The 25,369-nt window shown below is 40.1% G+C and overlaps 1 protein-coding gene, 1 non-coding gene and 1 pseudogene across 5 annotated transcripts in view; all 3 read left to right on the top strand.

Moving 5' to 3' along the window:
• Positions 1–1,246: 1,246 nt before the first annotated feature.
• POC5 (POC5 centriolar protein) overlaps positions 1,247–25,369 on the top strand; it is a 36,157-nt gene continuing 12,034 nt past the window's right edge. Inside the window, exons 1-9 of one of the 4 annotated variants that reach the window (XM_055342238.1) lie at positions 1,247–1,389; positions 4,043–4,138; positions 11,480–11,621; positions 13,891–13,974; positions 16,403–16,608; positions 17,995–18,171; positions 19,496–19,600; positions 21,192–21,371; positions 23,850–24,003. In XM_055342238.1, the coding sequence (XP_055198213.1) occupies positions 4,055–4,138; positions 11,480–11,621; positions 13,891–13,974; positions 16,403–16,608; positions 17,995–18,171; positions 19,496–19,600; positions 21,192–21,371; positions 23,850–24,003 (1,132 nt within the window). In that variant the 5' untranslated portion in view covers positions 1,247–1,389; positions 4,043–4,054. The other 3 variants (XM_055342237.1, XM_055342239.1, XM_055342240.1) reach the window with 3 other exon arrangements.
• LOC129521093 (U6 spliceosomal RNA) lies at positions 12,005–12,108 on the top strand. The gene has a single exon (XR_008666753.1). It is a non-coding gene; the product is annotated as a U6 spliceosomal RNA (small nuclear RNA).
• LOC129521037 (eukaryotic translation initiation factor 3 subunit F-like) lies at positions 21,382–23,830 on the top strand (annotated as a pseudogene).

Here is a 25,369-nt window from a genome sequence, read left to right as displayed (position 1 = left end):
CACAGAAGAATGGAGATGACCTACCCAATGTTTTTCTATGAAAATCTACCCCCCAGGACAGAGAAGACAGAGAAGAGCAACATGGAGCCAAGAGGCAGGAGAGAAAGGGGGAAGTCCATCAGTAAAAATTACAGTGTATGGAGTCATTAGTTGCATTTCAATTCAAAAACATATTTCAACCAGGTATGAATTCATATGCATTAGCAGGAATTTGTTCTATTCATGATAACCACAGGAGAGGGCTGGGGAGAGGAACACAAGCATAGCTCATGCCAAAGAAACTGCTGGCTCTTCTGACTTCATTGTTTGTACAAGTAGAAGTCTGGCTCTGCCAACGGGAAGGTAGACGGGGCCCAGGTTATGCCATTTCTATCTACAGAAACAAACAAAACGCAGACACCTCATCCTCCCGTAACAAAGGGAGCCTGAGAACAGCCAGAGCTCATTACTTGGTCCCCAGACGGGGCTCCCCCTTTGCAACCTGGATCCTAATGTGGGCAGCATTACCCAAGGTGGCAGCGAATAGCTGGTAGAGCCAGCTACAATTATGACCCGATTATTCTAAGGTTCATAGTCACTTCGCCAGAAGGGCCTGACCTGAGGTCACTAGTAACACGCCGTTCAGCAGTTTCTTACAGTGTGGTCCGCTGACTCTTCCACCAGAATCACTGGTAGTCCTCGGTAAAAATTCTGATTCCCTGGCGCTAAGACGGAAGGAATTAAGCAGAGGGGTGGGTGTCAGGAATCCGTACTTTTAAAAAGCATCTCCAACGATCCTGTAGCAGGGCATTACGGACAAGAGGATTCTTGTGCACAAGGGCCAGCACGGGCTTTAGGGTCATCGGAGGTCATCAGCGCAGCTGGGCGCCCTCTCACCCAGCCGGGCCCGGGGCCGAGCGGAGAGAGCCCGCGGCTCAGCTCCCGGGCGCGGGGCGGAGCTCCCCAGGGCCCCGCCCCCTGCAGCAGCCAGCGCCGGAGGCGGGGGTCTCTCTTGGCCCCGCCCCCGCGGGTCTTCGTCCGCCCAGGGCCCGGGTCCCTGCTGCGGCCGGCGCCGGGGGCGGGGCTCTCCCTCCAGAACCCCGCCCCCGCGGGTCCTCGTCGGCCCACGGCCCCGCCCCCTGCTGCGACCGGCGCCGGGGGCGGGGCTCTCCCTCCAGACACCCCGCCCCGCCCGGTGCGTCTCCGGCGGCCAGGGCCCCGCCCCCGAGGCTGAGGCCAATCAAGCGGCAGGTTGCTGAAGCTCGGGGCCAATGAACAGCACCGTCCTTTGTTCCTCCCGCGGCTGCAACTGTCGGGCTGCTGCCGGGAGCCGCTGTTCGGCTGCTGTGGCGGCGGCGCCGCGGGACGAGACGCGGAGGGGAGCGTCCGGCTTCGCGGAGAGCTGCGCCGGTGGGTGGCGGAGGCCGTGCGGGGCTGGGGGGTGCCGCGGCCCGCGTGTGTTTGCGCCGGGGCTCCTACGCCGCGGAGCCGGTGGTACCTTGGCGGCGGGGCGGCGGGGGGGCGGTTCCGGCCCGTGAAGATGCAGGGGAGAGGCCCCCGTGGCCGACGCTTTCTTCAGGGAGTGTGACCCGGCCAGGGCCGGTGGAGCCCCGCGCGCCCTCCCCGCTCCCTGCGCCCGCCGCCGCCCCCCCCCCCCCCCCCCCCGCTCCTGGTCCCCTGGATGCGGCGGACGCGTCCCGAGCCCGGGCCTGACCTCCGTGCTCTGCGCTTTCCACCTCGATGTCCTGGTCTCATTTATGTTTCAGGCTGCTGTGATGGACACCTGCTTCATCTTCCGCCGAAATTACTTAGATAGACGTCAGCTACTTCCTTCCTGCCATGTTCAGGAGACCCCAGTTTTCATCTTTCTTCATAAAAACTTGGGGAACGGCGAGGTTGGACCCTAACCTCGCCCTTCCCCAAGTTTTTATGATGCTTTTCTTTCTGATAATTCTACCACTCTGACTTCCTTTTCTTTCAAATATTTTATTTATTCATGAAAGAGCGAGAAAGGCAGAGACCCAGGCAGAGGGAGAAGCAGGCTCCACGCAGGGAGCCCGAGGCGGGACTCGATCCGGGGTCTCCAGGATCACGCCCTGGGCCGAAGGCTGCGTTAAACCGCTGAACCATCGGAGCTTCCCCTGACTTCCTTTCCTGTCTTTGCCTTTAAATGTTACTGTTTCTAGTTTTTGTTTTTGTTTTTTTTTTCTGTGCGTGTGTTTCTAGTTTTTAATCTCATTACAGTAGTAGGCCTTTAACTTGATTAGGGCTCTAGGCCCCTCTGAACACATTAGAAGCTGAGGATCCTCTTACTAGATAAATACACATGTGCATTTATACTAAAAATACTGCATATAATTTGGGTGAATGGACCTCAGAATAAGAACTCTTTCTCACACTCCTCTTCTTGGGTGGTCTTTTCCCCCTCCCTTTTTCAGCACTTCCCATTATGCTGCTGATTCTTCTTACTGTACCTCCAGGGCAGAAGAGCTCCCTCATTGCTTAACTCCAGAAAGCAGCATTCACATCGTGGACACAGTCCTTGTTGTGCACTGTAAAGGGTGTATCCACAGCTTTACTGCAGTGCCTCACACCCAGCTGGTCTGATTTTGAACCCATTGTCTGCCCTCCCAACCTGCTTATTATCTTCCTACGATTCTCACCTTGGTGAGTGGCACTACTATCCGTCTGATTGCCCAAGCTAGAAACCTGGAGGCTTTACAAGAAGAGGCTGAGCATGTCATGACTTGTTTGAAACATTTCAATAACTTCTCTAGAGGGAAGCCCACATTTTTTTGACATGACGCAATGATCTTCCATACACTAGCAGCTCCTTACCTTGCCTGTTGCATCCTTAGCCAAGCCTCGCTTTGCACCCTTTGCTTCAGCCATGCAAACTACTTATGTTCCTGACCGACGAACATGCCCCTCTGTGTCTTTGCTTCTGCTACTCTAATGCCTAGCGTGTCCTTACATCTATCTCTCTTTCAGATCTCAATACCTAGTTCATCTTCTTAATTAAAACATTCTCTGACTCCGTTCCCATTTCTTCACCCTCATAATCCCACCCCATGAAAAATAGTTACTCCTTACTCCCTGCTTTGTACTGCTTTTGTTTTTGGGTCTACTAGCTTTTTTTTTTTTTTTCTTCCATTTTGTCATTCATATTCTATGTGTGTCTGGCTATCTCTGCAGATTCTGAAGTTTGTGAGGACAGAACTTCATCTTAATTCCTCACCACTGTTTTACATGTACCTCCTGTTCAGGGAATTTGAATAGTCGCTACTTGTCCTTTTTTTTTATTTTTTTAAGATTTATTTATTTTAGAAAGTGAGTGCATGTGTGTGCAAACAAATAGCGGGAGGGGCAGAAAGAAGGGGGAGAGAGAGAGAATCTCTAGCAGACTCCACACTGAGTGCAGAGCCCACATGGGGCTTAGTCCCAGGACATGAGATCATGACCTGGGCCAAAATCAAAAATCAGATGCCCAACTGACTGAGCCTCCCGGGCTCCCTACTACTTGCCCTTTAAATTTATTTACTTGATATTAAAAGTACTTGTTTTATTTTTTTGGTTAAGACTTTTAACAGTTTTTCTATTGTGTATAAGAATCTTTCGTTCTATATAGTCTTGCTTTTCTTAAAATAATATTCCCAAATGGTAAGTTTCCTTAAGCAGAGAATTTGCCTACATTGTTCATTCTCTCTCGGTTCAGTATCTTATAGGACAATGAACAGCATACAGGTTGCCACACATTGCTGAGGAACATTGGTCACAGTCTATTCTCAACAGACCCCATTGTGGATGTCTGAGGAGCTTCCATTTCTCTTTAACGTTTCATATATTTGTGTCATCTCCTTGACTACATTAAAAACTCACTGATGCTGAGAATTGAGTCTTTTACTATTTCCTTCCTTGCCTACTTATTTTGTCCATGGGTGCTCAATATGTTGAAAGATTTTAACAGGATTATTGTTTACAGGTTAGGATGTATGTATATAGAAAACTAAAATGTTTAAATATCAAGGGAAGAAAACTGAAGTGAGTTTCTATTGTTCTGTAGTGTTTGTGCAGAATGTCATCAGATGAAGAGAAATGCTCACTTCCCGTTATGCAGAAAGACTCTGACCAGTGCAGTTCTGTCTCTTCAGATCTTCAGGTAGGAAGACATGTCTAAGTTTGTCATGATTTATTTTATTTTGGTTTTTAACGATTTTATTTATTCATGAGGCAGAGACCCAGGCAGAGGGAGAAGCAGGCTCCCTGCGGGGAACCCGATGTGAGACGATCCTGGATCCTGGGATCACAACCTGAGCCGAAGGCAGACGCTCAACCACTGAGTCACCCAGGCGTCCCTGTTGTGATTTATTTTAAACAAGTGACAATATGAGGGAAAACTAGGAATACATTTTTCACTTATTCGCGCCACGTACATTTTATAATTACATTTTGTTTATAGCGTATGATGTAGGTCAAATTATAATAAAATCAAACTTCGAGAATTATTGCACAAACTTTGGGACATACATGCCTTACATTGTTTGAACCTTTCAGAAAACAGTCATGAGCTCTTCAAATACTCTGTGCAAAAGCTTCAAACAGCATAACAAGTGAAGCTGGAAACCCAAGAAACATTTTTTTCCTTGAGATTTTCTCATTGTAGCCATTGCTGCTGAATGTTGCTTTCACTTTAATGCAAATTAATACGCTGTCAAACTGCCCAGAGTTCTGGGGCCCTAGGTTCCCTAAAGTTCTACTCTAGATTCTAGTCCCTGTTGCTACAACATTCAGCACATTCTGCTGCCCAGGACCTGGACGGTGACAGATAGATGGTGTGGTTTTTACATGAACTGTTTTAAATTTCTTTTATTGCTACATGTTTTATTATCAGAAATATGGATTCAGATTTCTAGAGTAGATTTTAAATGAGAGAGTCTGACATGGTATGTCTTGAGTTTTAGAATTGTACCACTTAAGAGGGGGAAAAGCTGGACATTATGTTTATGCCTAAATAGAATAAGTTTTTGAAAGTGTATAATATGAGAAAAACTTTAGGAAGATATTTTATGAAACATGTTTTCCTTTAATTGAAATTACAGATTTAGAAATTGGGAAGCTATTGGGGAAATACTGTGAATATTTACTAGGATAAAGATAGTGTGGAATTGTGACCTAGATGTTTCCTCCTTGCTCTAGCTTTGGATGTACTTCTACCTTGTGCCGTCTTTGAAGGCAGCAGGGCTTTCCTGCATTTTTTATCTCGGCCTTTTTCAAACTTGCTTCAGGAGAGAACTGATTAATTTATACTTGTGATATTGCAATTTATAATAAGAAATATATTTCGATCTTCATCCTCATTTTGTGTACATGGTTTCAAAAGGCCTTTGAAATTTCCTAAATAATGAAAGTGATAAATGTGTGTGTTATGCTAGCAAGATGGCTTTTGGACCCCACCTAAGGATTGGGGCTGGTTGCTGAAGAGCTAGCCACAGGTTTAGAAGGTTGGAACTTTTCATCCCACCCACCCTGAGCTCCTGGAAGGGGAGAGGGGCTGGAGATTGAGTTCTGCCACCAGGAGCCAATGATTTAATCAGGCTTGCCTGTGTCATGAAGCCTCCATAAACACCCAGTGGGAGAGGGTTCCAAGAGCTTCCAGCTTGGTGGCTGTATAGAGGTGCTGGGTGACTGGCTTTCAGGAGAGGGCATGGAAGCTCTTCCCCTCTACCCTATACTTTGTCCTGTGTCTCTTGCATCCTTCTATTATAAACTGGTGATCTGGTAAGGAAAATGTTTCTCTGAGTTCTGTGAACTGCTTTAGCAAATTCATCAGACCTGGGGAGAGGGATTTTTAGAACCTCCAGTCTGTGTAGCTGGCTAGTCATAAGCTCAGGGGGTAACTTGGACTTGGTCCTGGTGTCTGAGTTTTGGGCTGGGGGAGGTGAAGTCTTAGAGGACTGAGCCCTTACTTTGTGGAACCTGAAGCTGTCTCCAGTAGATAGTGTCAGAATTGAGTTGAATTGCAGGACACTCAGCTAGTGCCTAAGAATAGCTTGTTGCTGGTGAGGGAATCAAAACCCCACACATTGTCATTGTTGGGTTCAGATCCTTTTAATATTAAAATGTAAACACCTTGTAAGATCTCAAGTTGTCATTTTGCCTGGAGACAAAGCTTTATATCAAAAAAATAAATCTCCAGAGTAGAATTTGAGAGAAACATGCCAGAAATAATTTTGTGTTATTGGTTACCTGCTTAGAATGTCAGCCCACCTGAGATTCTGTTTATTAGTAACCCTCAGCTTACGACCCTATTGGTTCTTGATGACAGTTGAAAACTTGGCTATATTTCCATTCCTGGAAACATTTCAAAATATGAATACTAAAACATGTTAAAAATAAAATAATTATATGCTTTTACATAGATAACAAATATGTAAAACTAAACATTTAATATAAGAGCCCCTTACAAGTCAGTACTCCTTCTCAGGGAGTTTTCTTCACTGTCTCAATTGTGTGAATGATTCCTAGAACTTCATTGATGAATGCTGAGGGATGGGCAGCATCCGTGGTGCTTACTGACTGGTAACTCCCTCCAAGCACAACTCCAAACTGCCAGGTCAGCTGCCCTGACCTTACATGGTATGTATGGGTTCACCTGTAGTTCAGGGTCACACCAGTCCAGCTGTTATTGGTGGGGAGCAAAATTACAAGTTTTGGTTGTTAGTTCAGGATTCTTATTTACCTGAAGACAGGTTATTTTTAATAATTAAGAAACAATATTATTTATTTTGATCCTTAGATTTAAAATAGCCCATTTGGCCTGTATCTACATATATGAAAGTATGATAATTGTTTAAATAACTAGTATTTTAGTCTTACCTAAGATAAATTAACATATGTACATAGAATACTGTTAATATACACCTACTTATCTCTGCTCTAAGTCATAGTGCTTGTTGTGGGGACTTTGAAATACATGTCTGGCTCTCCCCCCCCCCCCTTTCTGATCCAGAGCAGAAGTCAGATTAGGGAGGCTGCAAGTTAAAGCCACTGACTTCTAATTCCCTTCCCGTTATAGGCTAGAAGTTGTAATAAATTAAGTCTGATTGAGCAATGCTGATTTGGCTAAATGTAGTTGTAATTGTCACCAATTAAAAAGTTAATTGACATCAAAATATAAGTACAAGATAGCCAACTGTATTAGTTGGCTTGGGCTGTCATAACAAAACACCGTAGACTGGGTGGCTTAAACAACTGAAATTTATTTTCTCATGTTCTGAATGCTGGATGTACCAAAGCAAGGTCTGGCAGGGTCTGTTTCTGGTGAGCTCTCTCCTCTTGGCCTGCAGACAGCTGCCTTCTCACTGAGTCCTCAACATGGCTTTTCCTCAGTGCGTGTGCATGGGCAGACAGAGAATTCTCTGTGCCCCTTAAAAGGACACTAATCCTGACTTATCAGCACCCCACCCTTGTGACCTTAGGTAACTTTAATTACTGTAGAGGCCCCATCTCCAAATACAGCTGCTCTGGAGATTCCAGTTATCAATATATGAATTTGAGGAGGACACTGACATTCAATCTGTAACAGCCACATTTTTATGTGTTCTTAGTCGAAGTCAAAAGTTTATTTTGGCTGTTTGGGAAGTATAATAGGGTATTATTTTGGCCGCTTTAACAGGAACCAAGTAAAAATTGTTAAGTAAATTGTTTAAAAGCTTGAGTGAGTCGTGCCTGGGTGGTTCAGTCAGTTAAACGTCTGCCTTCAGCTCAGGTCATGATCTTAGGGTCCTGGGATCAAGCCCTGCAGGGCATCAGGCTCCTTGCTCAGCAGGGAGCCTGCTTCTCCCTCTCCCTCTGCCTGCTGGTCCACCAGCTTGTGCTCTTTCTTTCTCTCTCTCTCTCATATATATATATATATATATATACACACACACACACACACACACACACACACACACACTAAATAAATAAAATCTTAAAAAAAAAAAAGTGTGAGCTGATACATAGTCTCTTGTAAGTCAGAGCTGGTAGGGAGTCCTGAGGTCACCTGAAGACTCTGGCTCTTCTCTCCTGTGGCTGTGCCATGCCCTAGGGTGTTGACAAGGTTCGCATCATTGGGTGCTAGCTCACTGCCGTCTCTAACCCATGGGAAGAACAAGTAGGAGCAAGCAGCTTCCTTTCCAAGGACGTGCCCTGAAGTTGTACACGCCATTTCCATAGTCCAGGTCTCTTGGCCATACCTGTGAAAGGGAGGTTGAGAAATGTTGCTGGGTGGTCATTTGCCCAGGTTAGACCCTGAGGTCTTAGAAACTTAAAGGAATAAAGGGGAAACAGATGCTGCTGGACTGTTAGCCTTTTCTGTCATAGAGAGTATTACCCTTGAAATGTTATATATGTTAGGACTGACTCATACATTCGAGTATATAGAAACCAGTCGATTATCTTGTACAGGGCTTCAATTTATCAAACTCTCTGGGTATTTCCTTTTATTGTAATAACTGGAAAACTGATGTGATTCAGGAATTTATTTTTTAAATTTAAGAATATTTAAATTTAAAGAATTGTAGTTATTTTTGTCAACATAAAAATGAAATGTATCTGAAATTCTAAGTTACTTTTTCTCTAATAAGAGCCTCCTACCTCAGTGATAACCATAATGTGAAATACTTTTATTTTCTGTCAGGAAATGTAAGTTTAAAAATCAGACATGGGGGATCCCTGGGTAGCTCAGAGGTTTACTGCCGCCTTCAGCCCAGGGCGTGATCCTGGAGTCCAGGGATCGAGTCCCGCATCGGGTTCCCTGCATGGAGCCCGCTTCTCCCTCTGCCTGTGTCTCTGCCTCTCTCTCTTTCTCTCTCTCTCTCTGTCTCTCATGAATAAAGTCTTTAAAAAAATAAATAAAAATCAGACATGTGTTTATTATCATAAAGGGGATATGTCTAAGGAGTTGACTATAGCCAGATGAAAGGTTCTTTTTTTTAATATTTATTTTAGAGAGGGTGGGGGAGGGGCAAAAGGAGAGGGAGAGGGAAATCTTAAGCAAACACTGCCATGAGCAGAGTCCTACTCGGGCTTGATCTCACTATCCCAAGATCATGACCTGAGCAGAAACCTAGAATTGGATGCTTAACCAGCTGAGTCACCCAGGTGCCCCAAAATCTGATGATTAAGTTTTCTTTCTAATGATTCTCCCTTTGGAGTATCTCTTTCTCTTCTGCAATTAGCCTTGACATGTAAAAATTTGAGCTTGCTGTAACTAAATTTACTGTATATAAGTAATCTATATTAAATATGCAGATCAAGGCTGAAACTAAAACCAAGTCACTTTTTTACATTTAATTACCCTAAAGACCAGCAGCTTTCAAACAGCTACCAGCATAAACCCTGTTTTCAAACAATTTTGCTTCAAATTCCAATAGGAAAAGGTTAAAGCAGAAATATAATTGTGTAGATTTATGTTATAAATTCAAATATGTGACATTTACTTCTCACAAAGTTAGCAAAAACAATGAGGCTGCCTTTATAAATGCAGATTTGACATTGGTGAATGATAGAAGACCAGCATAGTTTGATAAGCCTAAGTGACCTTTTTGCATCTGTATTTTATTTGGGCTACATGATATTAAGAAAATTCTGATTCTTAACATAAATGGTTGAAAATGGTAGCTTTTTTGTTTTTTTGAGTATAGTTGACACACAGAGTTACATTAGTTTCAGGTGTATACCATAGTGATTCAATTTCTCTGTGCATTATGAAAAATTGGTAGCTTTCTTTGGGACGCCTGGGTGGTTAAGTGGGAACGTCTGCCTGTGGCTCAGGGCATGATCCCAGGGTCCTGGGATCAAGTCCCACATTGGGCTCCCTGCCTGTTGTTCTTTTCCCTCTGCCTGTGTCTCTGCCTCTCTCTGTGTGTCTCTCATGAAAAAAAATAAAATCTTTTCAAAGAAAGAAAAAAAATTGGTAGGTTCTTAAAAATGTATCTCCTCTTCAAATAAACTGATCAAAACCATAAAAAAAATTGATAGAAAATTTTTGATTCAGTGTGGAATCACCAACAAAATTGGTTGCTTCTTCAAACTTTTCGTAATATAAAAATCACACAAGAAACACCCAGAAGATTCAAACTTGGAATAAGTGCTAAGACTGTAATATGATAAGCATGTAACATGATCTGAAGTCATTTGCTGCTGCACAGCTTCTCACTCTCATAGGGAGGGACTGGTTTCCTTTGGGAAACATGAAGACACTTACTTCAGCTAACTGTGATACAACCATGGCTGGAAACTTGGGTGTGGTGGGCAGTTAAATATTCTTACTCATAGAAAATCATAGGGAAAGAGCAAAAATTGCTAATTTCCAATGCGTATACCATATAATGATTTTATTAAAGATAATTCGTTGATTTCGACAATTCACTCAGTTCGCTTCAGCAGGTCTTGACTATGACCCTTCAAAGAGGTAGTTTTGAGCATCGATTATCTTCATACTGGAGATGAATCCAGATAATAAGACAATTAGGACTATTGAGAAGATAGTTCTGTATCTGAACTAAACTTCTTATGGAGAAAAACTAACACAGAATAATCCCATGGAATAATAACATTTAGCATTCTTGAAAATCTTCCCCCCAATTTTTTTAATGCAAAGACATTCTGTGGGTCCATGCAATACTCTTAAAAGTAACTGCTTAGGAGGAATATTTGTTACATCATACCAATACCTTGTGAATAGAGACTAAATTCCAGTATACTTTTTTACTTCACAAATAACATTTTTTGATTTGGCTAAAGAAATAGCTAAGTATTTGCGCTAGGAAATTCTTTTTTTTTTTTTTTAAGCCTGAGGAATTACTGTAAGGTCTACACTTCGTAACCTCTTTTTTATCACTCCTTTCTCATGTGCTATGAAGGTGCCAGCAGATAGAGTGAAACAAGTTTACATTCATGGTCTCTTTATCGTCAATATTTGTCCTCTTCCAGTATTTCCCTTATATTCTTTTCATACTGTGAAGAGAGACCCAGAGTTGTTGCTGAGTGGCTGTTGTTGGATGGTGGCTGTCAGTAAGCAGAGTCAAAACTACTTTTCATCCCTAGACTATCCTATTGTGGAGTCTTTGGGAGCAACATCTTCAAACTAAGTTTCAGAAAAGCAGAGAAGCGGCTAATGGTGTCTCTGCCAGCCTGCAAGCAGCTGCCAGTTGAGGGAGGGCTCTTCTGCCTTGTAGCTGTTGGTTGGCTTCAGGCAACTACACTAGGTAATTTGTGTCACCACTGCTAAATTGACAGACACGCCGAAGGAATTTGTGTACTAAGGTACTATCACTGGAAGAAACTTGGATTGGTTTATTTGTTGGATTTTATTGTTTTTAAGGAATACACATTGCTTATGACATGGGAATGCTATTTTGAGAATTGAAGTAGAGAACATGTTTAACTGTGTCTTTGTTGTTCTTTGCCTGAATGTGTTATAATAAATATATTCTTTGTTATTGGCTTCTCATAGGAAGAATATGAAGAACTGCTTCGTTATGCCATTGTGACTCCAAACATTGAATCAGATGCTTCACAGCCATGTCATTCTAAGGGAGAAGTGGTACCAGATGTTAGGGTTCCTGCTGTAATTGATGATGTTCTTCATAATCAAGGTTATGTATATTTTTAAAGATATCTCTTAATTTAGGATGTTACTGAGCTCATTAATGCTATTGACCTATGATTGTGAAAATGTTTCGCCAGTGATTCTTCTCAGTCAGTCCTGTGTATCACTATCATCTGGAGGAACTTTTTCCATTTCAGTATGTTTATCTCTCTTACGTGACAGCTGGATTTTTATGTGAATTTTGTTTGAGTGCTACTTATATGAAAAATAATAATTAAAGCAACACAGTAGTCATTGTACATTCCTCAGTGGAGTATACTGCACCTCTGCTTGTTCCAATCGTTAGATACCAGGATTACCTTGGAAACTAAATGCCCAAGGCCCCAAATTAAAGGTGGTCCATAGGTAGCCCTCAGAACTTTTTAAGTTGTGCTCGGCTTTGGCAGCACATATACTAAAATTGGAACCATACAGAGATTAGCATGGCCCCTGCGCAAGGATGACACGCAAATTGTGAAGCCTTCCATATTTTTGGCAAATCGAACTCCAATAAAAAATATACAAAAAAAAACCTCTAAGGAGAGATCCTTAGAGTTATGCCTATTGTTGATAACTGCCCTTTGCTGGGGCATGGTTGGTAGCGTTTCTGTGAGTATGGAAGACTGAAATCACCACAAAGGTGAACCCATTTTGGACTATGTCAGTGACAGTACTGAAAGCTAACACAAACCAGAATGTATATTGATAGATGAATGAAAGCTGGAGAAAGGAGGGTAAAACTCCTTCCACCTATCCATTCCTTATTCACTAAAGTGCAAGATTCCAAACAGCTCACTAAGTAAATATTACTTAAAAGGGCACAGAAAGGTCCCCTAAGATGGCCCTGGCAATGGGCAGTTGTCAACAATAGGCATAACTCTGAGGATCTCTCCTTGAAGGCACATGATGCAGCCTAATCGGAGTCAGCAGGCTCTTGGGTTTCTGGGAAATTGCAGCCCTGATATTTGGTTCCTCTCCCTCTGCAAACCTGGAGTTTTCATTGCTCGTCTGTCCTCCGCCTACTGCAGTGGATCAAGGGCAGAACATGCCACTGAAACATTCTAACACTGAATATTTTCTGCCTAAATTTTAGTTGATCCTCAAGAGATAGGACACTGGGATTTATTCATTTTACATAGTGATCTTGACCATGATCCTGACCTCAGCCTGTAGTTCCTACTGAGCAAACCCAAAGTGCTGCGTACTGTCTTATAAAATATGTAAATAGTCAATCCATGTGTTCACCCTCTGTGCTTCTACCAAAAGCTTGTTTCCTTTTCCACTGGCTGCAGTCCTACTGTATTGTTGTTCCCAGAGACACAAAGTGGGAGTCCTTTCCTTGCCCCGACTTGCCAGCCTTTCAGGGACATCAATTGGAATTTAAAACCCTTGTTCTGGGCAGCCTGGATGGCTCAGTGGTTTAGCGCCGCCTTCAGCCCAGGGTGTGATCCTGGAGACCCGGGATCGAGTCCCGCGTCAGGCTCCCTGCATGGAGCTTGCTTCTCCCTCTGCCTGTGTCTCTGCCTCTCTCTCTCTCTCTCTCTCTCTGTCTCTCATGAATAAATAAATAAAATCTTAAAAAATAAATAAATAAAACCCTTGTTCTTCTCTAGCATGCAAGTTAGTATTCATTCATTCATACTCTGCCTTTTCCACAAAGGGTTTGAGATCTAAGCACACAGCAGGCAGTGAATTTACATATCCCAATTCACACATAGGCATGGTTGGAATATATGCATTTATCATCCCATTTGCTGTCACTTGGTATAAGTAGGGTGTATTTTGAAGTTGGCAGAGTATATGTAAGCCTCCAGCACAGCCATTCTAGTGAAGTTTTCCTCTGTTTTCTTTCTGCCGTGTATTGACTCAGTCCCTGTTCTGGGGGAACCAGTGTCACTTTAGTTTGATTGCAGCTAGTGAAAAGCCCCAGGCCCCTGGAAACAACCAGTGTTTTTAGCGTAGCTCCTAAGTTCTAATGCCAGTCATCCACTTAGTCTCTTAGCGTGGACTAAATGCTGCAGTAGGCTGCATTCTCTTTCAGCTCTGTTTGATGGGTCAATTTGAGCTTAACTAGTGATACAGTAAGACTTTTTCTAGTCTCAGACTTTTTCTTTCTTGTTCTTTGTCTTGGTGTCCCTGTATCCCCAGCAGTTGTATTTTGCTTGCTCTAAAGTTGTAGACACTCTTACCTTCTTAAATTAGCTATGTGTCATTAGACCTTTGATATGAGTAGTTTGGTTTAATAAAAAAAAAAAAATAATAATTCTTTTCAGCAGGAAATAGCCCTGTAGTAAGAGAATCAAGGATGGAAGTTGGGAAAGGATGTGATTTGAATATTTCAAGTCATTCAAAGACAGATGGTATGCCTTTGCCTTACTTTGTTTTTATTAATATATAACATTGTATGGTTTGGTGAATATTATTTGTGTAATAAGAGGAATAATTTCACCATATTATTTATTGGCAGGATTCTTTAATATTGCTGTTGCTAATCTATTAACTAATTTTATTTAAAGTAATTTCATAAAATTCCAAAATAGTACAATTAAGACAGGTTAATGTATAATAGTGTATGGCATCCTTTCTTAAAACTGCTAGGTTAGCAGGCAAATACTTTAAAAGAATTAATGGAATGTCAGAGAGCTTGGCCATTTTAAATGTTTTTATGAACCAGGGCATTATTTCCCAACATTCAGGCATTTGTGTACCAACTTAATTATTTTTGTCCTATCTTTATATCACTTGTTCTATCATTTTTTGGTTTTCTTCAGATATATTTATTTTTAGCTTAAATTCATTAAAAGGAAAATTGGTGTGTGTCATTACTGATTATAGCATAAAACTAATATACCCTTTTAACAGTCGGTAAAAAGCAACTCAGACAAAATTATTAAGTTTTGGTTGAATACTGCTAGTGGTGGTGGGTTCAGCCTGAAGTTTGCTTTTTCTTTGTTTAAAGGAGAGATTAACTTGTGTTACAGAGATTATAAAAGCAAACTAGTACCAGATTGAAACTTTTTCTTTGACATAGAATGATTGAAATAATTAAAATAGGACACTTTGCTTGCCTTGTGACTCGATGTTATATGACGTATAGGCCATTTAAGCCACCACATAAAGAGTGCCTCTATCCTTTATTTCCTCACTTGTAAATAAAAGGCTTGGGCACTGTACTCCCCGGGGGATATTTCAAGTACTTCATTTAGGTCATTCTATTTTGTAAAAGGTGAATAAATGTTTAAAAATTTTTTAAAAAGCAGAGCCTCTTGCTTTTCCACAAGTGCAACTCTTGTTAGTGAAAGAGAACATTCATGTACTCTGTCACTCTATTCTTTGGGTTTATTCTTCAGAATACGTAGTGTCTCATAGTTGACTAGCCTGAACTATTTGTTGATAAATTTTTTATATAAAAATATATGTTAGGGAATGATTATCCTTTTTGCAAAACATTCTTGGTTTACTTTTAAGTAAGTTCCTGTAGTAGCTTTACCTTTGTTTGACTCATTCACTAAGGAAGACGGGGGCCTTTTAATCTTGGTTATCAGGACCCTCCTAAGAAAAGCAAAATACGTGAGAAATGATAAACGGTCTCTAATTCCAACGTGCATGTGTGATAAAGTAGTAACCTTTCCTACTTTGTGCTTTTTAAAGGTAGATGCCAGTTTTTCTGGCTCTGGCTTTCACCCCTACCTCCACCCCCCACCCTGCCACCATGTCTGTGGGCAGAGGATGGGAATTATGTATATATGGATATATATAGAAAGAGATGTATATATATTTTCACCTATATGTTGAAGGCTAACAGTGTGCCTTACAGCTGATTATCTGATAAAACTAAACTACTAGTCTCTTTCTACTTATAGAGTTGAATTTTGGTGGTGTTAAAACCCATACCAGTGTTTTACATGAAGTAATAATCACCTATATACAACCACCAGGACCTTGGTTAGTTGCCTCTTTCTGCACCTGTTTCTTCATCAGTAAAGTGGAGATAGTAATGCCTGACTCTTTTGGTGGCGTATAATAGGAGAGCTCATATTTCTTTTTTTTTTTTTTTTAAGATTTTATTTATTTATTCATGAGAGGCACAGAGAGAGAGAGAGGCAGAGGGAGAAGCAGGCTCCATGCAGGGAGCCCCACGCGGGACTCGATCCCGGGTCTCCAGGATCACTCCCTGGACTGAAGGTAGCACCAAACTGCCGAGCCCCCCGGGCTGCCCAGAGCTCATCTTTCTAACACTATTACAGGAACATAGCAAGCACTTAGTAAATGTTAATTAATATGGTGATGCAGATGAGAATAACTTTAGCTCAGGCTGGACCTGGATATATGAAGTATCCTTGTTTGGGATAGAGGTCCTTTTTGGGGGGAGGGAGTATAGGAGGCATCTTGGGCTGGTTAGTCCTGAATCAGTGACAATACTGAAATTACAGTATTAATTTCAGACTGTGCTCAGTTTAATTTAAAAGTACACTATAACGGGATGCCTGGATGGCTCAGTGGTTGAGCGTCTGCCTTTGGCTCAGGTTGTGATCCCAGGTCCAGGGATCGAGTCCCACATCGGGCTCCCTGCCAGGAGCCTGCTTCTCCCTCTGCCTGTGTCTCTGTTTTCTCTCTCTGTGTCTCATGAATAAAATTTTAAAATCTTTAAAAAGTACACTAAAAAGTCATTTCTCTGCATTTTGCTCCACCTCTGTAGGTAACTGACATCTTACTGTCTATTAGAACTCCTTACATTTGGGTTATCTTTTCTCCAGCCTGACCACGACATCTTTCCCTCCTCTCCAGGGTCATCACCAGTGTCATCACCAAGGAAGCCCTCACACCCAGTCATGGATTTTTTCAGTTCTAACCTCTTAGGTGACTCTTCCTCACCAGGGTCTATTTCTAGTCATGCAGACGTCCATGAGATCGTTGTGAGCGATTTTCTTATTTCTGATGAAAACCTTCAGAAGATGGAAAATGTACTTGATCTTTGGAGTTCAGGACTTAAGGTATTATGCTTATTCAATTACAGTTTAATATGTAGTATAACAGTTTTGCTCTTGATCCCACTATCTATTGTTCTTTTCTTTGAATCAAAAGATTTTGTGAAAAAAGTCTTTAGTTTCCTGAGAAGATTAGTCCGGTGTTTTAAATCTACAATTCTCAGTCTGTAATGTCCATACAAATCATCTGGGGATCCTTTTAAGCTATAGCTTGTCCTTGTTGGTCTTGACGAGGGCCTGAGGTCATGCACTTCTAACAAGCTCTGACACTGCTAGTTCAGGACCCATACTTTGAATAGCATACTTTTCAGCAGTTGCTGGAATAGTTCTGCAGGTTCCACTGAATTTCTCAGATGTTTTTAAAGACTCAGCCTATGTGTAGCAGAGACCCTTATCGAACCCTTACCATATCATGTCTCTTTTTGTCTGAAACACAGCATCCAGTTTTAGCAACATATATTCATTTTATAGCTGCTTATTAAAGCAACCATAGTGTGTAACTGAGAAGTCTATAAAAACTGATTATTTTGGTGATATTATTGGCCTCTAAATAAAACAGTATTATAGAAATGGCAGGGGTTTTTTGCTATTTAATATATAATGGAGAAAATGACAGTGTTTCTGAGACACAGTTTGAAAAAACTGATTTCACCTTCACAGTGAAATTACTCTAATGAGAGTTCTGTGGCATTTATATTTCTCTATTATTTGAAACCATAAATTCTAGAAATAATATTTTAGTATAATTTTTACCATTTCTCCCATTGGAACAGGTTTCATGCTTCCAGTCATGGTGTAAGTCCATTGGAGTAGCCAGTCATCTAATTTGTTCTACGTTCAGTTAATCATATTGTCACCCAGTTTCTTTGATAACATGATGATTTGGTATTTTTACTTACGGTAGTTAGTAGGGTGAAAAGGGACCACACTTAACAGTTTGTTGTAAGGTGGCCTTTGTGATAAATAATGTGGGGGAGGAAAGCATCAATCCCCATGGTTTCCATTGTCCGCCTCTATCTAAATAACTTCCTGTCCTATGGCTGAGCCTAGGCCATAACCCTTGCATTTCTTCTTTCCATCTTAATATGGACATTAAAGTCCTGAATAAATAAAGTATCTGTTTACTGGTGGAGGAGACCTGAATTTTTTTTTAAAGGACAACCAGCTTTCATAGAGAGTAACTTAAAATAGGAAAAAAATTCATTTCCTTAGTATGGCAAATATGAACTGAGAAGAGCCGTGACGGTTGAACTTAAAAAGGTTCTCATTAGTGGTTTTTATAAATAGCTCTTAATGTTGATTGCTTGTTCTGATTATTTTTAATATGTCTTAATTTCAGTGTAATTTTAAGAAGCAATATTAAACTTAATTGCTGGTGTATTTATTTTTCAGACAAACATCATATCTGAACTAAGCAAATGGAGACTTAATTTTATTGACTGGCACAGAATGGAAATGAAAAAAGAGAAAGAAAAACACGCAGCACACTTAAAACAACTGTGCAACCAGATCAACAGCTTGAAGGAGCTGCAGAAAGCCTATGAAGTCTCCATTGGGAGAAAAGATGAGGTCTTCACTTTTATATTTCTTTTTAAGTGAGATGCAGTAAAAATCTTGCTAGGTAATAAATGCCAAGTAATACTTAAATGTATTCAAGTCATACATGATACAAAGGGAAGTTTGCTTCAGAAACTGGAAAAAAAAAAGTAGATGCACAGAAATAAGACATATCACACACACACACACACATTTCTTTTAATGTTCAGGGTATCCTATAAAATCAAACATTTTATATAGTTCTTTTTTTTTGAAGCAGTAGATACTAATGTCAGTCATTTTCTCTATTCCCCTCAAAATTCTGTTGTAAGATTTTAAAATATTTTAAATGCATGTTTTTTAATTTCAAAGTATCACACACAAAAGAGTGTACATGTGTCTAATTTTTGAAAATGGATAAGATGAACAGCTGTGTGCTACCATAGAGCTCGAGAAATAGAATATTACTAATGTCTTAGAATGTGTGCCCTTTTCCACTTTTGACAATAATTTAAAGAAAAGCCAGAATAGGGATGCCTGGGTGGCTCAGCGGTTGGGTGTCAGCCTCTGGGTGTGGTCCCAGGGTTCCAGGATCAAGTTCCACATTGGGCTCCCTGCAGGGAGCCTGCTTCTCTCTCTGCCTGTGTCTCTCATGAATAAATAAATTTAAAAATCTTAAAAAGAAAAAAAGTAAAATAAATATACCCAATTTACTAAATTTTGCTTTAAGGTGGCCAATTTAAAATATGTGTTTTAGTTATTCAGTTCTTTTTAAGGGAAAATACCATCTTAGGATTTAAACACCTTTGTAGATTTTTTTTTTTTTTTAAAGAACAAGAAGACCTGAGAAAGTACATTATAGGATAACTATTGTTTGCTTTAATGAGTTTGTTGACTCCAGAAAATCCTTAAACAGTTATTGAACAACTTCTAATCCAAGGTACCAAAGGTATTTAGAGACCAGAAAGATGTTTAAAACCTGGTCCTACCCTCAAGCCTAGTGAACAAAGACTTTCTGTATATGTAGCAAAATATTCAAATGTGTAGTTATCTTTCTTGAATTAAATGTCAATGACCATATTAATTTTCATATATGTGAACTTTTTGAGGATTACCGTGATACACATAATGAAGATTTCTCTTACTGTTCTCTTTTGTTCCCCTTCATTCATTGATACATAGTACATTCATGTGGTCAAGTTTTTTGGTCTTTTTACAGATAATAATGAGGTTAACTGGATGAATAGACTAGTGACATATAGGAATTCTCTAGGGCATTTTTTGATATATAAGCAAGTTACTTTACCAATTACTGTTATTATAACATCGCAATAATTGGGTTAATTGCTGTTTTCAGGTGATTTCTAGCTTGTCGCATGCCATAGGCAAACAAAAGGAAAGGATAGAGTTGATGAGAACATTCTTCCACTGGCGAATTGGCCATGTTAAATCCAGACAGGATGTAAGTATAAAAACAAAATGATAACTGATAGATATTAGACTTCTGAACTCAAAAGAGTTTAGGATCACATTTTAGCGCTCTCATTAAAGTCAAAGGGAGATTTGTTTTCTAATAAATCAAAATGAATTTATAATTTAATATTGCTCTTATTTCAAGGGAATTTGATTTTGGTATAGTTTGGGGGGAAAAAACCCCTCATATTTTATAGACTGATTTATATGGTTTCCTACTTAATAAAGTTAGTAACGATCATACCTGACTTACAGATTCCCTTGTCATGGAACCCCTTCAACAAATTTAATGTCAGATGTGGAGAAAGAATTTACAATCTTTAACATATATACTTCTTATTTGTTGCTAATTCAGAAATGCCTGAATATATCCTTTTCATAAAGAGGAAGTACTATATTGATATATTATAAAATTGTGTAAATGTCTATTGTAGATTTGCCTCAGAGAACCAAAAAAGCCATATCTGTATAGCTTTTTAAAAATTATCTTTAGTTTGTTTATAATTTACACTTGAACATCTTATTTTAATTAAATCAGAGCTAAATCAGTGTAGCAGAGCAAATATGAACTAAGAAGAATAAATTACTGTATCAGAAGTGGAAAAGTGAGAATCCATGTATATCCAACAAGAATACAAAGTATGGAGACTCAAGAGTGTACAGAATGGATGTGTGTGTGTGTGTGTGTGTGTTTTATTTGATGCTCATGTGAGCCATGGAGTGAGCTCTGTGGGTTTACTTCTAAGAGATTAATACTTAAGGAAAAGGCTACTACTATCATGGAATAGGATTTCTCTTTGAAGGATACTTTCTAGTGCTTTCTTTCTTTTTTTATTAATCCCAGTAGATTAATTTATGCTAATTATATTGAAAAGAATTACTTAAATGAGCATGCCATATTTTGAAAGTTATTTACCAAGTGAAATGATGAGAATATATTATGTTTAAATATTGAAATAGTTGCGGCTGCCATCAGTTTTTTGAATAGCTTTTTAAATTTAAGAAAATTGAAATTGGAACTACTTTTTCCAAAGACTTTAAGTTCATTGATAAAAGAAGACTGGCATAGGTTTCTATTTGGATCTATTTGGTGCTATATATGATGGCAAAGTGTGTAAATTAAATTAGCCTTTCTTCTAGTGGTGGCCACCTGAAGCCACAGCCACCACCGTCTCTGCCTTGCAGCCATTCTCTGTTGTTCGCCTAGACCTGCCTTCAAGTAAAAGGTGCTATTCATTCCTACCCCCAATGGGCAAGTTACTAGTTTTCCTTCATTTGTTTTTGTTTTGTTTTTTTACTCCTAACTTGATTGGTGGCATATAGGATGATATAAGGATGAGAGCTTGGATTCTGAAGTGAGACAAGGCTGGCTTTTCCATTTCTACTTGTGTGACCTGGGCAGGTTATTTAACCTCTCTAAGCCTGTCCTCCTGTCTGCAGATGAGAATAATGTGATTACACAGGATTAGATGATAACATATGTACACTGCTTAGCAGTGTTACATTATGGTTTTTAACGTCACTGCCAATATATTTACCAGTCCACTGTGTTTTTGAGGTTGCGTATTACTTTCATTTAGGTCTACGAAGGTAAACTGGCTGACCAGTACTTCCAGAGAACTTTACTGAAGAAAGTCTGGAAGGGCTGGCGATCCATAGTACAGAAGCAGTGGAAAGATGTGGTGGAAAGAGCTTGTCAGGCAAGAGCGGAAGAAGTTTGTGTCCAGCTTTCCAATGATTATGAAACCAGAGTTGCTGTGGTAAACTTTTTCTCATACTTTCACTTTCTTTTAATAAAAATTAAAAAGATAAAAACCCGTTAGTTTATAGTTCAGCACAGTAACCCATTTCTCCAGTTCCATTTAATGCCCTATAGATTCAAACAAGACTTCCTAGCAAAGAACGCTAGTAAGTTGGATCCACAGACATAATTCTCTGAACTCCATACTTCTGTTGGATCTCTAGCATATCCATTTCCCTTGGAAATGTAAATCACCTATAGAATCCTATGTTTCTAAGAAAGCATGCTTTCCTTTCCTGCTTCATTTGACTTTTATTGAGCTGTAAGTAAAGACCCGAAACAAAAATGTTTATCCTTATGTTAATTTAAGTAAATTATGTTCTGATAAGGTTGATATAAAGCAGTTGCATATAAATTAAAATTATTTTCCCATTGACTTTTATTAATAAACATTGTTTCCAAGGGAAAATATTTGAGACCCAAAATGAAATAAAAACCATAGTGAAGAATGCAGTAGGTCTCTTGAAGTCAAATATTAAAAGAAAAACCTTTTTCCATTATAGAACTAAGTTCTTAATGCTAAAAATAAGATTTACTATACAAATTTTTGCAATTCAAAATGACATGCAAAAGAAATGCAGTCTCTTCTAATTTGGTCTATGGGTGTTGTGCTTGATGTCCCTCTGCACTTTGAATTCTATGGATAACAGTTTTTTAAAAAAGGAAGAAAAATTATGTTAATAGTGCACTTAGGTATTTTTTTTCTGAAGAGATGAGATCGGTATTTTAATATTCTCTATAAAAGTTTTATGTTGGGATCCCTGGGTAGCGCAGCGGTTTAGCGCCTGCCTTTGGCCCAGGGCGCGATCCTGGAGACCCGGGATCGAATCCCATGTCGGGTTCCCGGTGCATGGAGCCTGCTTCTCCCTCTGCCTGTGTCTCTGCCTCTCTCTCTCTCTCTCTCTCTCTCTCTCTCTCTCTCTCTCTGTGTGTGTGTGTGTGACTATCATAAATAAATAAAAATTAAAAAAAAAAGTTTTGTGTTAAGAAATGACATGTCTGTTTGTATAATTAAAACACATCAGCAACCTTTGGTGGGACTGGTATGAAATTCCCCTTGTCTGAACCTTGATTTTATGGTGAGGAATGAAAACGGTTTGTTGATGGAGACAGTAGAAATAAATGCACCTTTTAAAATAAACAGATACAGAGCAGAAGAGGTAAAGTGTTTTTAGTATGTCACATAAAAATAACTTCACAGCTTGACAAGATGGCCACACCAGCAGCACCAGCAAATACTCCTGCCACCACTCCAGCTCCAGCCCTGGCCTCAGCTCCCGCTCTGGCGCTGGTTCCAACTCCAGTGCTGGCTCCAGCCTCATCTGTAGACCCCATGGCAAAACTGCTAGGACCGTGACTCTGGTCTAGGCCCCACTCCTGCTCTCCCAGGCATCTTTGCCCCTCGCCTACCCCTTCCCCCTGCAGCTGTGTGGTCTGGCTGCACTCGGGCCATTTTGGCTTCCATCATGGACAGCCACCATGCAACGAGGGTGCTGCCCGTTATTAGGACCCTGCTGAGAACCGCTGACAAGCATTCAGTGGAAATCACTAACAGCTGCTTTTCAGTGCCTCACAAGGAGTCAAAAGATGAGGTATCTGTTGACATTAAATTCGCTGAGAGTATATATGAATTATAGTCTCTCCAGAAGAACTCATCCTGTGCCGGTACCTGACAGGCCATGACATTATAGAGTACCCTGTGCTGATCCAGGGGTACTATGGCAGGGAAGTCCCTGTCCTATTCACCTCACTGTGGACAGGAGCCTCCAGAATGGCCACATGAGCACCAAGGCCTACGTCAGCACTTGAATTGGTGTCCCTGGGAGTACCATGGAGGTGATGTTCACACCTCTGACAGTGGAATATGCATATTATGACACTGAACACATTGGAGTTGACCTGATCCTGAAGACCTGTTTTAGCCCCAACCAAGGGTACAGACTGTCAAGCAATTTGCAGCAGGTAGGACAGGCATCAGTTCACATCTAGGATGTCCTAAGCACAGCATTGCAGTATACAGAGGATGTGGTGTCGGGAAAGGCATCCACTGACAATATCTCATGCTGCTGCTTGATGAGTCTGGTTAACCAAGTACACAAGATAATCCCCAGTGATGTTGAGACCATGCTCAATAGCTACTTGGCCAATCACATAGTCACAGATTGCCCTCACTGAGAAACTAAACTTGTGAATGGGCTCCAAGCAGCATGCCTGTTAGTTGGGGCCATCCTAGGACTCAGAATGGAGTGAAGTAGAATGCTTTCATTGTGTTTGGAGTCATTTTGAGTCAGTTAACTGCTTGTGACTCTAAATAAAAACACAACCTGCCTTTTATTAAAAAAAATAATAACATCACAGGGTAAGTCTATTTTTTTAATAATTAACATCCTTCCTTGTGTCCCATATCTTTTTCTTTTAAAAAATTCTCCTTATTTAGTTATCTGGAGCTTTGGAAAATGCAAAAGCTGAGATCCAAAGAATGCAGCATGAAAAAGAGCATTTTGAAGATTCCATGAAGAAAGCCTTCATGAGGGGAGTGTGTGCATTAAATCTCGAAGCCATGACTATATTTCAAAACAGAGGTGATACAGGTTAGTATTTTATTTAAGGTTCTCTGCCTACTTTCAAAAAGGATTTGAGGAGATTTCAGTGATTATTATGGTCTGTGGTACTAATTTTCTGCAGTGACTGTCTTATCCAGGTACAGTTCTTACTTGATGGTATCCTCTCCAATTCAATTCTGCCATGAAAAGTCACTCCATTTTGCTTACTTATAGTATCTTAGATTTGATCAAGTAAACTCTCAATTCTTAAGTGTTTAGGCTCAATGTTAAAATGATGTTTTGAATGTAAAACATTTTAAGGCTCTTTCAACTAATAATTTCAATGCCTTCAAGTACTAATTAATTAATTAATTTGCCAAGTGCCTTGGGCTATTTTGTTTATTAAAGATTTATCTAGTCATGTCTTCCCATTTTAAAAATTGCTTGTTTCCAATTTAAGAGAGGCCTCAACTAAAATTAATTTATTTTAAGAAGAGAAGTCCATGTATTAGCTGGGATCTGTTTATGTGGGTGTTTCTTCAGCAGGACTTAGATTATTAGCACATGGCTAGAATCTTTGCCAGTAATGTGCACCAAGGTCTATTTTCCTTATTGGGTTTTAGTTTTCTTCTCTGAACAAAGAAGACAATGTAAATCTTTCCTACCTGCTTCACAGAGGGTTCTTGTGGAAATGCAGTGAAATATAATCGGAAGCTCTTTAAAAGACAAAAAAATACTTTGATATGTAAGATGATAGTAATGATATTAAGTCAGCCGATTTTATGTAAATACATAATCATTTTTTACAGTATATCCTCATATTAAATCGTATTTGAGACTCACAGTTATCAATGAGTCGGTTTCATTTTGTAACACCATTAACATTCCAATCCAGTGAATAACTTCTGTGGTTGTTGTACCTTCATTTTAAAACATCTTCAAACATTATTATTTAAATTGTGTGTGTTGTGTATGGTAGCCGTTAAGGCAAGGAACTTTTGTCTGAAGCAACCATGGTGTGTGGTCCACTTGCAGGTTAGAAACTTAGAATCTCAGAGCAGACTAGTTTATCCTGCTAATACCCAAAGAAGTGCTTGATTTCTCCAATAAATGGTCTTTTAATTGTCAACACTGCTTTATATTGAATTAGTCCCTCTCATCAAAGGATTTCAAAGGATCTATGCATTATAGTCCCTCATTAAACTTTGTTAATGAGGTACTATTACTCTGTTTTATGTAAAGGTAGCCTGAGAGAAGGACTTACACAGAAGCCCAAATTTCCAATGGGAAGAGACCATTTGAATGTAGGGCTGCATAACACCCTCTGTTCAGACATTCTGAAACGTTTCAGTGACTGAATCTCCAAACCCTCACCCTGGTGTCAGGTGCCACATAGGTATAGTCTTAAGTGGGA

This window comes from Nyctereutes procyonoides, unplaced genomic scaffold, assembly GCF_905146905.1.
Source record: "Nyctereutes procyonoides isolate TBG_1078 unplaced genomic scaffold, NYPRO_anot_genome, whole genome shotgun sequence".
NCBI lineage: Eukaryota > Metazoa > Chordata > Mammalia > Carnivora > Canidae > Nyctereutes > Nyctereutes procyonoides.
The sequence above is the reverse complement of the archived record's forward strand: the minus strand, read 5'-3'. Positions and strand labels throughout refer to the sequence as shown.